The sequence below is a fragment of the Daldinia loculata genome (genome assembly GCF_022478755.1).
Source record: "Daldinia loculata strain CBS 113971 unplaced genomic scaffold F4817scaffold_36, whole genome shotgun sequence".
Lineage (NCBI taxonomy): Eukaryota > Fungi > Ascomycota > Sordariomycetes > Xylariales > Hypoxylaceae > Daldinia > Daldinia loculata.
This window is the reverse complement of record NW_026054890.1, coordinates 332,215-347,685: the sequence shown is the minus strand read 5'-3', so window position 1 is coordinate 347,685 and position 15,471 is coordinate 332,215. Positions and strand designations below refer to the sequence as shown.

Below are 15,471 nucleotides of genomic sequence, written 5' to 3'. Positions count from 1 at the left end.
ACGTATCTTTTTTTTTGCCGTAGCTTACACCAATTACGTAGCCACGCATTACATACCTACCTACAAGAGCCTGGGTTCGAATCTTATATGCACTTCTTTTTTTTTTTTTTTTAAAGAATTCTAGCAAAGGTTAATATTCGAGGTTGTCCGCCGCTGCTGCCGGGGAAAGGCGCTCGGCGCGCTTCGTCCCCGGCAGCAGCGGCACGTGATCGACATGTTACGACCTTCGTAAACTCGGGCTATTGTGGTGCCCCGCAGGGGTGCCCTCATGTACAAATAATAAATCCTTGATGCAAGAAGGTAGGTATTAATATGTACCTACCTAGGTTAGAGGTAGGCAAGAGTAGATTGAGCAGGATCTGACGAATGATGATTGATTTGTGGTCGCACAACAGACGATATTTCAAGTAGGAAAAGCGGGCCCGGACCGGATTCCCCCCTGTTTCTGGGTTCCATGAGGCAGGCTAGGTACTGGCAGGTTGCAGCAGGCCTGGAATACTACCTATGTACGCGCCAGATGTAACTTCCCTAGAGAACAAGGAAATAGGGAGAGGGAAGGGGCGGTACCCGACGCAGCAATATGGACATTTCTTACGTGATGAGAAAGGCAAAACTTTTCTACTTTTTCACTCGACCTAGATATATATGCCGTCTATCATCTAGGGATTCGCTTCCCTTGTTCGGAGCAAGTTGATCCCGTATTTTCGTTCTAGACGAACGTCATTTGTAAGTCCGCCCACCGCAGAAGTATTTCTATCGCCTCGCTAGAAGTGGCCTTGAGACTGGCACTGATTTGGAGGATACATAGGAAAGCCAAGCTACCGACATGGGGACAATATTATCAAAGAATGAGTTCCCCGTGGAGGGCAAGGTACGCAATCGAGTCAGCTCAAGTATAAGGAATTGAATTGACAAACCTGAAAGACCGTGGTTATCACCGGTGGCTCGCGAGGTATGGGGCTTGCGGCTGGACGTCAGCTCGCTGAAAAGGGGGCCGACGTCGTGATTGTCGCTCGCGACCAGGAAAAGCTGCTTCAAAGTCTCGAATATATACAGGTACATTATCCTAATTCCAATACTCGCATGATATGAAGCTGACTTCGCTATAGCAAGGAGCTGTGAACCCTCAAACACAGCGTTTTCTTCAGATTAGCGCCGACTTGATCAATCCATCCGAATCTGTACGCGTCATCGACCAGGTAGTATCATGGAACTCGGGCAAACCTCCAGACATCGTGTGGTGTTGCGCAGGCAGCTCGTACCCAACGTTATTTATTGACACGCCCATATCCGAATTCCGGACCCAGATGGATAGCAACTACTTCACGAGCCTGTATATGGCACATGCAATCCTGACGTGCTGGCTAAAGACATCACGAAAAGCCACCGACGATGTTCGAACAAGCAACCCAGCCCCCGCACGCCACCTCATATTTACCGCTTCTTTCGTAGCATTCTACAGCTTCGCCGGTTACTCGCCGTATAGCCCGTCCAAGGCCGCATTGCGATCTCTCTCCGACAGCTTGTCTCAAGAGATGAATCTGTACGCCGCAGCCCACCCAAACGATCCGCCTGTCCGGCTACACACCGTATTCCCCGCCACTATCTACACTGAGGCGTACGAGGCCGAAAATCGCATCAAGTCCGACCTGACCAAGATGCTTGAAGAAGGGGACGAAGGCCAAACGCCAGAGGTCGTCGCTGCGAAGAGCATCAAGGGACTTGAGAGTGGGCAGGAACTTGTTACAACTGACTTGTTAACAGGACTAGTAAAGCGTAGTATGCTGGGAGGTTGCGCAAGAGGAGGTTTCTGGAGAGTCTTAGGTGACTGGTTTCTAGCATGGGTTTTAGGCATCGTGATGGTATTCGTCAGGGACGATATGGATCGAAAAGTAAGGACATGGGGCCGAAAGTTCGGTGCCTCGGGTATGAAGCAAAATGATAAACATGCCTAGGTTTGAAGTAACAGTCATACCATCCAACGAGTTCCGTCTGTGCTATTAATATTCGTGTTCTAGGGAACCCAGAACATCATCTTTAATATATGATACCTTTTGGTTTTAGCCTTGTGATAGTTATTAAGACTAGCTCCGTGACAAAACTTTTATCCCGGGGAATATCGAGTGCTTGTAAATGTCAGGAAGACGACAGGACTTAGAGAAGTAGGCAGAAAATGATAAAGCCTCGAGAATCGCCATGCTGGCAGGTGGATGATTATCAGTAAACACTTGAGCTGTACCTATTGTCTGTAGGCTGAAATCGAGCAACAGCCCAACCGCCTTGTTATCTGCCCATAATAATCTCTTTAGATTCGCGGGTACCAGTGCTCTGGGGTGGCATTGCATAACAGTTACATTTAGGGTCTAGATGAGGCGAATTAGCCAAGCCCGCCAATTTCTACAGGCAGCCTACCTAACGTTGCAGTAAAGGGCGGCACGTTTTTCGTACCTCAATAAACAAGTACCTGTCAGACAAATGTCTGTCCGGCATATAAAATGTAATAGAATAAAATCTGTTACCAAAATAACCTTTTAGTGGTATAGCGGTTTGTTCGACAGTACCTAATATATGCAGTCAAGGTTTCTATTGGTCAACCATTCAATCTGTAAGGGAGCATTGTGTGATAGAGCCGATCATCCTCCCTCGCATCTTCTTACAGCTTGGCGGGACTCTAAGTTTCCTTTCAAAATATCAAACAATATACGAAGTAGTCATTTGATTTAAAAAAAAAAAAAAAGCCCTACACAAGGTATCTATCTACTTATGACTTGGGTACTAACTACGATGTACCGTTTAAATATAGAGACCAATCAAGTCATTCGAGCCAAAAAGGGGGCTATCATTACTACATTTCACTGATCTGCAACCAAGCTCCAAACACCTTGGCTTCAACAATTACCAACTTTCAAGGGAATATTACAGAGATATTGCCAGTCGTAGAGCTCTCTCGATTATTAGTTGAACGACTATATTCTCTTCAATTGATCGTGCCAGAAACCATGTCTTCCCAGAGGAAATTCCAGGTGACTTCAGGAGGCGAAGGTTCGACTAAATCATCAAATAAGACTACTTACACAGTGTTACTAATTAATCCCCAGAACGTGTCGGTAGAGTTGTTGACGTGCTAGGCCCAGCTTTCGAGTTCGACCCCATATTCAGATTCGAGCTTCAAAACTTCTCCCTAGCCGAGCAAAAGCGGATACTACCAAACCTCTTTCACAGCTTCTTCTTTGCTAGTGCCATTAACGATGGCATGCTACTCGAGGCGGACAACTTCGGGTCTTGTGCTATTCTCATGCCGCCCGGAAAGACAAATGACAACTTCTGGACCGTGCTCCGAGCCGGCCTGATACCCAGACTCTTCACCATCGGACCCGCTGCTTGTAAGGTACGTGTCCTACCCTATCTAATCAACGTACGAAGTCTCTTTGAGATGAAAAATACATGAATCTCATGTCTTCTAGCGAATCGTTTTAGACTACCCCGGCGCGAATAAAGCCGCAATGGCGAAAGCCCTCACGCCTGCCGAACAGAAAGCACACTGGTACGTCTTCATCATGGCGACAGCAGTGGACCGTCGTCGGGAAGGGCTTGCAAGCACGTTACTTGTGTACATGAAAGACAAAGCCCGAAGTGATGGACGCCCGCTCTGGATCGAGGCTACAACAGTGGTGTCTCGGGACCTTTATGCCAAGCACGGCTTCGAGGTCGTGACTGAAGTTAATCTTGGAAAGGGGCAAGTTGGTCCTGACGGTTTGGTGAAGAAGGATGGTGAAGGAGTTACAGTATGGCCGATGGTATGGCGTCCTGAGTATTAGCCAGCAGGGAGTTATGTTGCGAGTACGATTGTTGTGTAAAAAATGTATAATAATATTAGAATTGGGAATCCATGGACCTGATCTCAAAGTGAAAGGTTTACTTAACTATTTCGGAAAGGTAGGTAGAAGTATCTTCATCCGGATTGAAGTACCAAGGGAGTTTCACGGTGTGAGAGCGTGGTATATGTATACATTGATATTTATATGAGCCTAGACTAAAATATTTCAGACTATATTCCTACAATGCCAGCCTCGAGAGCTAACTTTATATGGGCAGTCTAGACCGCATACGCTCGTAATACTAACCATACGTCCACGGTACTTAACGGGTCGAGGATAGAAACTCCACTTAAAATCACGAGCTGTGAGTAATCTCGTCCTGGTTGATCTTAAGCGAGAAATCCACATGCGGCGTGCCTTGGTGAATCGCGCTCGTCGAGATGATGTCGATATCTAATATACTATCGTCAGCAAGGAATACGAGGTGTGAATCAACAAAACTCACCATTATGCGCATAGTTAAACACGTTGTCCTCGCGCAAACCACCAGAAACCTCTATCAGGAATTCGCGTTTTCCCTTCCACTTCTCCCTCAGATTCTTAGCCGCAATCCTGACACCATCTCCCGTAAAGTTGTCCAGCATGACGACGTCGGCGCCAGCGGCGATAGCCTCGTTAGCCTCGTCCTCGTTTTGAACTTCAACTTCGACTTTGAGCGAAAATCCGCCAACCATCTTGGCAGCCTTCACGGCCTCGGTGATACTGCCGCGGCTCCACACGTGGTTGTCCTTTAGCATAATCATGGAGCTTAGGTCCATGCGGTGCGTATCAGCCCCGCCGACCAACATGCCGTACTTCTCAACTAGCCGGAATCCCGGCGTCGTCTTGCGCGTGCCCGCCAGCACACCCTCGTATCCCGCGCTGCGTAGGGTGAGTAGCATATCGCGGCTGACGGTAGCGATTCCAGAGCATCGTGCTAGCAGGTTCAGCCCTACCCTCTCACCTAGTAACAAACCGCGCGCAGGGCCTGTCACAGTAGCGACCTTAGTCTTGCCCGAGCCGTCCTTAGGGCGGTCGATATAGCCCCCTTCTTTAGCATGCCATTCTACCTCGCATCCGCACTGCTTGAATATCTCAGTGAAGAAGGGAATGCCAGCAACGATACCGGCACTTTTAGCCCAAAGGGTAGCGCTTCGAGGGTGCTCGCCGACGACGAAGCCGGCGTAATCATACGACGGCGTGTCCTCGGCTAGCCAAGCGGTAATCTGAGACTTCCAGCTAGGCGGCAGGAGGTGCTCCAAGGAGCCGTGGTGGATGGGCTGATCTGTATGCATTGGGGGATGTTACGAGATGACGTAAACTGAAAAAAGATGTTTGCTCTTGAACGACTGAGGGGCTAGCTATGTGGAATTTAGAAGCTCAAAGTGTGATGTTGTTATTGTAGGATATGATGATGGGTTCGTATTGCGCGCTTGTATTGGTCAGGATGAAGTCACTTCTCGGAATTTACATGGAGGTAAATACATGCAAACGTATGTCCCGTCGCGGTTACCTACATGAATGTACATACATGGTATCGACTTGAGCCGGTTCAACCCGCTGGTGAGATCAATTGCTGAGGTGGGGGCGGGGGCGGGGCACTGCCGATCTATTCCGCTGTGGGTGAGCTTCTAGAAGATGGCCCCTCACTACGGCTGCTACAGGAGCCACACAGCTGCTGACAACTGGAATGAGTATCCGATTTCTTCCTAGGTTAAACATTTACGCCTGTACTTAGGTAGATACATACATTTTACCTGCGTACAACCGCGTCTCTTGTTACAAAAGTCGCGTCTTAATCAACTTAAATCCAATCAACTCCCCTTTCAATAATACCTTGATCGACTACAATTCTGCGAGCATTTTGTGAGAAATGGTTTTGTAACTGGATCCATAGATCTCATCTCTCCTACCCACGTATCCTTTGACTCTCAATCTTTTGCTCCTAATAGCTGACGAATGCCCCTGTCTTCTACCGTTGCTTGATGATCTGAAAGTGGAATCGTGCGGACTACTTCGGGTTTCTTAACCAGCCCGGCATCCTTGATATCGGGGAAGATTCTAATGGTGTTGATTGCCTTGGGATCCACGGTAGCCTGGAGGGCGTCGAGAGTTCTGGTATGGTAAAGGGGCTCGAACACTCCGGCCGTCGGGGAGATTTTGATAGACCAATGGTAGAGCGCCTGGCTGAGGTTGATATGGTCTAGGGCCCGAGTAGGTTCGAGAAGCTTTTTTATAGGCTTCGGGGAACTGCGCCGCATGCTTCGTGAATTGGGCTTGCAACTCACCTAGGAAGTCGAAGTCAGCCATTAGGTGCATATTCGACGAAGTCGGCGGTCGGCCTTCAGGGATAGGGCAAAGTAGGCTTGGGCTCCTCGAGGTCATGTTCACTGGCGATGCGGTAGCTTCTGAAGAAGCAGTCGAGTTCGAATATGCGCATGGCTGTGGCTGGGGCTGGGGTTGTAGCGGCCCTTGCGACTGCGTTTCCGGATTCGCTTGCTTGGTATCGCCAGTTCCCGTTCCGTCTCGCTCGAAGGTCACCACGACGCTTTGGTACTGGGTCAACGGACCGAAATGCATGATGCATGGAGCTCCCATCTCCATGTACTTGTTCACCCATGCGTGTCTAACAACGGCGAGCAACAGCTCTGGGCGCCGATGATAGATCATGATCACTAGCTTATCAGGGCTCTCGTGGATGACGACGCCATACTCGGAAAGTTCACGGAATCGAATCCCGAGGTGGCGTAAGGGTATAGCCCGAAAGCTGCAATTTACCCTAGGGTCACTTGAAAGAATAGGACGTGCCATGAGGTTGCTGGCCATATGCACGTCGTCCAAGTTGTAAGTATTTGGTTTCATCCCGGGTTGCTCCATTCTGTGAATCGAGTCGGCGATGTTGCGTATAGGGGTGGTTTCCGCGGGCTCAGTGTAGGTTCGATAGACGAGGCAAAATAGCCAATCATGAGGCGGCTTTATTCATAACCAGGTAAGTGACAAAAACCATCGATGGGCCGCAGAGAGATATCTACGAAGAATAAGGGTAACCATAGAATGGAGATTGAAGTTGCTTCTTAAATAAGTACCTACCTGTTAGTCATACTTGACGCCATGACAACGGCAAGAAAGGTTGAAGTAGTTCAACGCACGTACAAATATGCGTATGTCGCTATGGGAACAGCGTCTAGATTCTCACTGGTTCGACTCGACCTTATCTAAACTCTCTTCAAACTCTGGGGCGTCAAAAGATGCGGGAAAGACGTTAACACGTTTCCCAACGATACTGCGACCCTAGCGCTGATAATATTGTGTCTATAGCACATGACGCTATGCTAACTAGCCGACAGCAACGAAGAGGCCTCACACGCTAGCAATTGTTATTATAATATCTCCTAATTAACAATTTGATCTAGCTAGAATTCCCTATGTAAACCAGACGTACCTATACTATTTTATCACCAACCGTATTATCACTCAACTAAGTCTCAACAGATGGCAAGCTAGGTAATAACCCTACTTGGATGCGAGTTTTCATCAAGACTTCACGAGTATATTTAATTAACGAGCGCCTGGGCTTTATAACAGAAGCTAAATACAACTGCTAGCAAGGTCCCTTATTGTTAGACTACCTTAGAATAGCTGAATACTTCAATGTTATGTTAACTTCTCAATTTAACCGACGTATATATCCCGTAGCACAACAAGTACCATCTTATATCAACACCAGATGTCCTCCTCCCGCTCAGCATCCTAGCCCTAACCAGTGGTGGGAAGACGTGCTTTCGAGTCTGTTGTTTCTGTTAGCTGCAAGAAGGTTCTACTCCTAAAACGACTTATAGTAGAGAAACAAGAAGATAGAGGCCTAGCAGAGAGAGGTACGAATGGATACTTCGGTAAGAAAAACCAGAGGAAAGTATATAACTAGAATCGTAAAAAAAGAAGATAAACGAGGGAAGAGAAAGAAACGACCGATTTCCAATGCAAGAGAAAAACATGAAGCGCCACCAATGCAAAACCCAAAAAAAACGAAGGAATACCGTGCCATGCAAACAAACCCCCTTGTAAATGCGCGCAAATCTAAAACACCATTTTCCCTATGAGAAATGCCTCCGCGGCACATAAACGATCCAGCACCGTAAGAGAAACAGGTGCGATTTTCCTAGCGCCTCGCCAACCAGAAAGCCCATGGAGTGATCAAACGACAGACCGAAAAAGGAGAAACGGGTAGAAAGGAAGGCTGTTAAACTTAGTACCATGTCGGCGCGGCAGGCCAGTGCCGCAGCATATTCTCAACCGCCTGGGTCCATTCGTACTCGAAGCACTGCGCGAGTTGGTCTGCTTCCTCCTGCGTGGGATCGCGGCCTCCCCACATCTCTCGGCGCCAGGCGTCTGCTTGCGCGTATGCCGGGATTAAGCCCCTGTTCGAACGAGGTGAACAACTATTACGGGATCGGAAGATATGTGGGAAGAGAAGGAGGTTTCTGGGAGTGTTCTGGGGGTAGACTTACTCGTCGCGGATCTTCACCAGGCATAGCCATGCCAGGTTCCAGCTACGGTTCGAATTCGGGTCGTTTCGGACGAGGTGATGCGCCTGGTCAACCAGGTCTCCCGAGATGGGATAGTTGCGCGTCAAGCCTCGTAGTTCGGTCAGGAACTGGTTGCTGTTCACATAGTAGTCCCATGCGGAGGTCATCGGGGCCTGGAAAGCTTGCGCGTCTTCCTCGTTCTCGCAGCTAGCGGCAACTCGTTCAATCCGGCAGAGTTCAGTAAGCGTGTTAACTCGGTGGGTGCGTAGCGACTCGATGAGCTGCTGGTGGGATGACTATTATGCTCGAGGTTAGCTAAGAGAAACTACCGGGTTGGCTATAAGCTTTGAGAGTTATGAGTAGAGTATCAAGGATGGCTGGTGTTGAGTAGTAGGAGGAATTTACGAAGTAAAAACCGTCACGCACTTGTCTTCCCTTGTTACCGCGGGAACCTCTCTGGCCACTTCCACTTGATCGTGATGAAGACATTGTGAATAACCTCACAGTGTGTTCTAATGTCCTTTGAGTATCGTTGGTGATGGAATTGGCCTCAAACGACGTGTTGGTCTTCGTCTTTAGTGGAATGTCCCGAGTAATTTGCTTCTCCTAACTGAAAGTGCTAGAATTCGATAGCTTCGGAGTTAGATTTTTTTTAAGTCTTTGATGAAGTTTCTTATGAGGGACGAGTTTGACTTGTGTCTTGTTAGCTAGGGGAGGTTGTCGATGTTTATATCCTCGAGTTGAATACCTTGAGAGCCTCTCTCGGTAGCATAAACATAAAGCACGACTTACCAACTAAAGAGTTAACCAATTGAAGCTACTAAAGTCACCCGAGAGGTGAGTCCATGTTGGCAAACGAGGTTGAGCCCGGATCGTAATCTGGAACAATCTAATCATAGGCACAGGCCCTCTTCACAGTATGATATTAGGAAACTATATTGAGAAAACCAATTATTGGTATAGTGACAAGGCCGTGAGATTGCGCCGGTAGTTTCCCACACTCGGTGACGAAAGTCATGGGAGGTCCTAGAGAAACACCCTGCTCGTGACTATCGTCCAGCCATGAAGCTATCAAAGCATACCGATTCTTGACGAAATCTATGCCCTACCATAAGGCTCGCCAATAGCAGCGCTTTGCACTAGGGTAGAATTAAAGTAAGTTGACCAGTCAGACTCAACTTGCAACTTGAGCTAGATAGGACGTGATCCGACCTTACCTCACCCACACATGCGGGCTGATGCTGACGTCGCTATCCGTCATGCTAGGCGTTCGTGTCGCTATTCCATTGCTGAAATAGCTATTACTCAGTATAGTATAGAAATAGACTATAAAGGTTAGAGAGTTGAACCTGCAAGTAGCTCTTGTCGGTGAAGACGTTAGAGCCGCATCCTGATTGGATAACCGTAGATATAAGAGACCCGTAGAAAAACTAAGCTATTACCTTAAGAAAGACCCAAGAGAAAGCAGAAGTGACGAGAAAGGAAGCTATTATTCCATTCCGGATCGTCGTGTCGTTCCTAAAAAGAACACCTGCTATTAACTTCCAATAGGATTTGAGGGGTGTATTCCGTCGTTGACTTACCCATGACAAGGTTAGAAACCGTGCGAACCTAGAAATCGGCCGTTCCGTGGTAGCGAGCTGCAGCTCCCTGTCAGTGAGAATTTAGTGGCTTAAGGCTGTAAATCTAGGCTGGATTGGGGATCATTGTAACTCGATTCGCAATTTGGAGGCTGATTTACTGGAAAGACACCCCTTGCCGGACAATTATTTAGTTTAGTTTAATTTTCGAAGCTATCTTGAGATGGCGAGATGCGAATTAAAGCTAAGGTTAGAAATAACGTCGAAATAACCTAGTCCAGCTGGGCCAGGTACAAGGTTGTATGACGATAGTAAATATAATATATCCTCTACCAGTGCAACGTCCTGATCAAGTAGCGTCTTAATGAATATTATACGCGGATAGGGTGCCGCCGGATGATAGACCCTAGCATGTATACCCATCCGGACGTCTTTGCTATGCCGTAGGAAGTCCATACCTACATTGTATATTTGCATACAGCAACGATAAGCGAGGAGGCTGAAATAAGGCCGGCCAATAGTGTTGCTGTCTTGTAAGTTCTGAGATATAATTGGAAAAGCTTTGTCATGGAACAAGAGTAGAAAGCTTTTGGGTGTTGGTCTGTGCTTGTGCGCCCTATGGATGATCTTAACCCCCTGGTCACCCGAGAACTCAGAACTTCTAGAAGGGGGGCTACGATCTTTGACGGAAGTGAGCCTATCTGAGCAAGGTCATCATCGGTGGCCTCACAAGCGGAGAATTCCGCGCACAGTCAGGACTTGTTCAACTATACTGTTTGGCCTGTGAGCCGTGAGGCTGCTGACGCGGGATGAGACAAGTTCGTCAACGCCCCGGAAAGATTGTCCGGTACGGATTGATGACGATGAGGCGATGGTAATTTTTTAGCATACGGGGAAATGCAACGACGGGATTTATTATTGGATCTGTCTAAGACAATGGCCAATACTCGAATACTTGGCACGTCAAACCGAAGTCCTGGATCAGAAGGTAGAAAATGTATCCTTTCCGGCGGGGTTGAAAAAACATGCCAATGAGAATTCAGTGTTCGGTCGAGCTGATCTGGTAACTTAGCAGGTAAGGCTAGGGCAGTGCATAGGTACCTAGGTACGAAAGAAGAGTTGAACTCTGCTGCCATTGGCTGCGTAGACGCGATTTTTACTATTCTCGGACAAGGACACCCTTGCATTATCGAAAGTGGGGGGACTTCTAGAAGCAATGGTACGTACTTTAGATACCTAAAAATAATTGGAAGCGCGGGAGAAGCAAATTCCGGGGTTTGTCTTCTAGTCATCACGGCGTCGCATCGTCACATGCATGCAATGTTTAAAGCTTTTTGGATTACATTTTAGGAATGCATGGCCGTGGATGAAGCCATCTTTGAGTCGGCCCGCGAAATGGATCAATATCGGATTTTGAATATCGCACGACCTAGAATGAAAGTTCGATTATCTATCTCATCGGATTTATAGTGCTAGAGCCGACGAGGTCCGTATAAGATTCGAGCATATACAGTACCGCATGCAGTGCTTGAGTCCGTGTGTAAAAGAACGGCGGGAGAGGATCCGCTACTTCCATACTCCATCCTTGTAAGTCAAAGAGCCTCTTGCATATATAACTCAGTACAATAATAGCTGTCTCTCTCGGCTGGTTTAAGCTGACTAGGAAGAGGCTTTCGTGGCCCCGATATTTGTCTTCTTGGGTCGCCCGCTTTATGATCCTTGACAATACATGATGATCGGGAGGTCGGCGAATCGACTTACTCCTCGTGACGTTCGGGTAATTCGACATCATATTAGCAAACAGGCCTACCCCCGTCCATGTCTCTTGAGGCTCATATCACCTTCATCTAGTATCCGTCCTTGGTAAGAAATCACTTCGCTTAAGATATTCTAATAGAAACAAACATCTGATCTGGAGATATCGAGGGGGGTATACTAATCGATTGATATGCATAAGGTAAGTTCTAAATTTGGTCCCTTTAGAGACCGGTTTCATCCCATTTCATGCCCCAGCATGCAACTCTATCCATCATTATCATTATCATCAAACTTCTTAGTTATCACCGATTAGGTCCGGCTCGGTGGTCTGAAGTTTAGACGCGCGGCATGACCTCCTAGTCCTATTACCAAACTAGGCCGAGGTGAAGCGACCTAAATACTAATAGCGATTACGACTCAAGGGCATATCCTCTCTTGTATCATATAAACCTTCTACTCGGTGAGTAGGTGAACCCAAGGACTTCTAATTTGCGAATTCAAAGCATTACCGCTAAAGATTAATAAAGTCTGCCGCTATTGTTGGTAGTGTTGAGTGGCGGTGTAGCCCCCTCTTATCGCCGCGGAGATCATGCAAGATAGGCGTGAGTATAGAAGCTAGTCGTTACAGCTTTATAGTAGCTTCCGGATTCAACGCCTTCAACAGACCCATGTAAGCAGACGCTATCGACGTTCCTATCTTATATATCAGAATAGCATCATGCGTCGTTGTCTTGGTTTTGGTGTTCGTCGACGTCAGTCTCCTCTTCGTATCCATCGTCCGTACTTTCAAGACCTTCGCCATGAATGGCGCAACTTCCCAGCCACCCAGCAAGTGCCACCCCTGCGAATAAGCCCCAAGCAAGAGCCTCGCCCTTCGGCTGAACATGAGTTGAGACAGTATAGAGTCCGCCGGAAAGGAAAGGGCCTACACTTCTGCCGGCAGCCGAGAGAGTCTGCGCGATACCATTGAGTGTACCTAGGCTTGCGTGGGTTGGCGCTGAATTTGTTATCTGAATACGCGTTAGCTATGCCTTGCGGTGGGCTCTTCTTGCTTAGGGTAACTTACTAGTAACATAACGCTTGATAAACCGCCAACAGCGCAGATATTCTTAATGATCAATACCACGCCAATTTCTAGGTACAACCATGTTTTGCTGTCGCCAACTCCAAACGGCGGATTGGAATCCACGTAACCGACAAACGGCATCAATGCCATTGTCACCGCGAAACCGAGTAGGGAACACTGATAGGACCTAACATTTCCTAGGCGCGACTTCAACGGCCTAAAAAGGAATAATTGAAATAGGATGGTGAATGCTCCCGCGACAGAAAGGGATACACCGATAACATCTGCATGCAGGTCCCTGCCCGTGGGCGTCTGTCCGGACGCAAATATAGGGTATAGACTATTGAAGGAGCTATTTGATAGCTGGAAGACCAACTGTGTGGTGAGAAGGATTATAGTCGTCCGGTTTAAGAGTTGCCGCCACGTTGTTGTATCTTGCGATGATTTCGGGTCGTCGCCGCTCTGTTCGTCCCCGTGAGATTCTAGGAGAGTAGTCTCCTCCCCCACATCCTCCTCGCTAACCTCTCCCTGCTCGTTGTCGGCGTCTCTACCTTCGGGAGAAGCCAATGAATGTTTAGATCCATTACGAGCTTGCTTATTAGAACTAGAGAACCAGGACAGTCTCTCGATCCAGTCTGGGATATCCCCCTGATCTTCCAAGGTTTCGTCAAACCAGATACCCAAAACAACCACGCTAAGCGCCAGAAGCGAAGCTCCTAGTATATTCGGAGCTAAGAATGGGTAACTGTCTTTTGCAAACCTGCCCGCCAGTAGTCCACCAAGCGCTGGGCCAGTAATACTTCCTAGGCTATAAACAACAGGTAACCAAGTGAAAGCCTTACTCTGGTTGCTCCGGTCGGTCAATTCTCCTAGGCAGGTGGGTACTACAGCCGCATTGCCATTGAACAGTCCCATAGCTACGTGTACCAGGACGATATGAAAATACCGAGTACAAAATCCGAAAGCTGCAAAACAGAAGCATAGGAGTAAAGTACCGAGTAGCATGACGGGTTTCCGACCGATAATATCCGATAAGTATCCCCACAGGAGATTAGTTGCTAGCTGAGCCAGCGCAAACGCGGAAGCTAGTAGACCGACGTATAAGCCAACCTGGTCATGACCGATTCCAGGAAATGACTCGATCATCTCTGGCAGATAGGGCGATATGGAATTAAGTGCCGTCTGCTCGGATAACGATAAAAGGGCCAGAAGAGCCAACTGCTTGACAGGCAAAGGCGTCGTCGCGCCATGGTTATCATGAGCGTGAGAGCCGGATGAGCTTGAACCAGTATCCGGTCTCCGGCCGGCCGTCCTCGGCGGTGGCGTTGGAAATGTTTGGTAATGATGCTGAGAAGACAGACGGCGAAGTGTCGAGGATAACCTGTTTGTTGGAAGAGAGGGTAGCGGTGAGCCGGCACGAAAACTTCCCATGGAAGCTGATCTTGCTTGCGCTCTACCTGGACGGCCGGCCGGCGATGTAGCCGCAATAGTTGCGGCGCGTACCATCTTATCTTTTTTCTTCTTTTTTCAATGGTAAATCCGAGCTCGGAACTTCAACTCAAATATTCAAAAGCCTGTTCATGATATAAGCTTACTTAATTAGTCACCGAGCAACTAATATTGATCATAAAGGAATTGATTTAATACGCGTAGAGTAGGTAAGCGTAAAATAAAACGCCCCTTGACTCTAAGGAGAGATGTAAGGGAAGAAATGTTAATGAAGAGAAACGGCCGAGAATTTGAGGCGATTGGGGAATTCGGAGATACGATTCCAATGATGTAAAAAGTCCATTCATCATTCCTAGGCCTAATCATTCCATTTTCCCCTTGGTTTTTCTGGGCAGATGCTATCGATAACAGGTAACAGAGCATGAAGTGGTTGGTAACTACATCCGTGCGCTACTGCTTTGTATCACCGAAAGCTACCCCACGCAGCTGCCTACATCTTTGGACTAGGCTAGTGATGCACCTCATGGATCATGCAGTAGAATATTATGTATGTAGGTACATAAGTCATGTTAACGATTACGTAAGAGGTGTTGCGAACAGGTTGATAAACCATATAAACTTTAAGCATTTACCTATGAATCTTATTACATAGGTAATCTATTTAAGTAATATATTCGATGCTCGGAGTATACGTGTCTTGTAGGTCCATCTAAGTGTCATTTAGATATTCGCATTTATTATTTGACTGCTGGTTCAACTTAACTCTATATGTAATAGGTACTTAAATCAATCTACCGTACATACCTCTAATGACACTAATGGAGGCTAGCAAATACGTAGTGCGGGGTGCAAAGTCCTAGCTTTTAGTCCTATGTTAGTTAGAAGTACTCCGTACTTAGATTACCTATTGTACATATCTTTCGCTAGTGCACAGCAGAAGTATCTGTTGTGCAACTCCAAAGCAGATTTGCCCTGTTTTATTTGCTTAATGCGTGGTTTAAAATGTTCAACTTATGTCTTATTCTACTTAATTGGTAACCTATGAGAAAATGTGTCTCATTGCTTAAGCCAATAATACTTTGCTTATTTTCTGTGCCTTTCTGGCACTTGAATAAAGCGCTTGCGTGAGTACTTTATACTCCGTATAAAAACTATAGTTAAAAGCCTTCCATGCGTGCTTTGTACAAGCTTCCAATCCCCCGATTACTTTACAAATATCTATTATATATATAAGA

General features: G+C 47.2%; 6 protein-coding genes across 6 annotated transcripts; 2 read left to right on the top strand and 4 right to left on the bottom strand.

Annotated features, from left to right (window-relative positions):
* The first annotated feature begins 546 nt into the window (after window positions 1-546).
* Window positions 547-2,417, top strand: F4817DRAFT_342543 (NAD(P)-binding protein). The gene is made up of 4 exons (XM_049303915.1): window positions 547-726; window positions 809-871; window positions 925-1,056; window positions 1,110-2,417. Exons 2-4 carry the CDS (start codon window positions 827-829, stop codon window positions 1,953-1,955), a joined length of 1,023 nt encoding a protein of 340 aa, XP_049157600.1. The 5' UTR covers window positions 547-726; window positions 809-826; the 3' UTR covers window positions 1,956-2,417.
* A 107-nt stretch (window positions 2,418-2,524) lies between these two features.
* Window positions 2,525-3,996, top strand: F4817DRAFT_342541 (uncharacterized protein). Its single transcript, XM_049303914.1, has 3 exons — window positions 2,525-3,042; window positions 3,099-3,388; window positions 3,465-3,996. Exons 1-3 carry the CDS (start codon window positions 3,000-3,002, stop codon window positions 3,816-3,818), a joined length of 687 nt encoding a protein of 228 aa, XP_049157599.1. The 5' UTR covers window positions 2,525-2,999; the 3' UTR covers window positions 3,819-3,996.
* On the bottom strand, window positions 3,997-5,370 carry F4817DRAFT_342540 (putative nicotinate-nucleotide pyrophosphorylase). The gene is made up of 2 exons (XM_049303913.1): window positions 4,324-5,370; window positions 3,997-4,271 (listed from the first exon to the last, which is right to left on the bottom strand). Exons 1-2 carry the CDS (start codon window positions 5,150-5,152, stop codon window positions 4,174-4,176), a joined length of 927 nt encoding a protein of 308 aa, XP_049157598.1. The 5' UTR covers window positions 5,153-5,370; the 3' UTR covers window positions 3,997-4,173.
* Window positions 5,371-5,822: 452 nt separating this feature from the next.
* Window positions 5,823-7,236, bottom strand: F4817DRAFT_164480 (uncharacterized protein). Its single transcript, XM_049298140.1, has one exon. The coding sequence runs from the start codon at window positions 6,732-6,734 to the stop codon at window positions 5,919-5,921; it is 816 nt and encodes a 271-aa protein (XP_049157597.1). The 5' UTR covers window positions 6,735-7,236; the 3' UTR covers window positions 5,823-5,918.
* Window positions 7,237-8,030: 794 nt separating this feature from the next.
* On the bottom strand, window positions 8,031-9,392 carry F4817DRAFT_164550 (uncharacterized protein). Its single transcript, XM_049298141.1, has 4 exons — window positions 9,176-9,392; window positions 8,810-9,075; window positions 8,366-8,679; window positions 8,031-8,275 (listed from the first exon to the last, which is right to left on the bottom strand). Exons 2-4 carry the CDS (start codon window positions 8,870-8,872, stop codon window positions 8,104-8,106), a joined length of 549 nt encoding a protein of 182 aa, XP_049157596.1. The 5' UTR covers window positions 8,873-9,075; window positions 9,176-9,392; the 3' UTR covers window positions 8,031-8,103.
* Window positions 9,393-12,096: 2,704 nt separating this feature from the next.
* F4817DRAFT_164443 (MFS general substrate transporter) lies at window positions 12,097-14,612 on the bottom strand. Its single transcript, XM_049298139.1, has 2 exons — window positions 12,788-14,612; window positions 12,097-12,731 (listed from the first exon to the last, which is right to left on the bottom strand). The coding sequence occupies exons 1-2, from the start codon at window positions 14,291-14,293 to the stop codon at window positions 12,438-12,440; spliced, it is 1,800 nt and encodes a 599-aa protein (XP_049157595.1). The 5' UTR covers window positions 14,294-14,612; the 3' UTR covers window positions 12,097-12,437.
* Window positions 14,613-15,471: the final 859 nt, after the last annotated feature.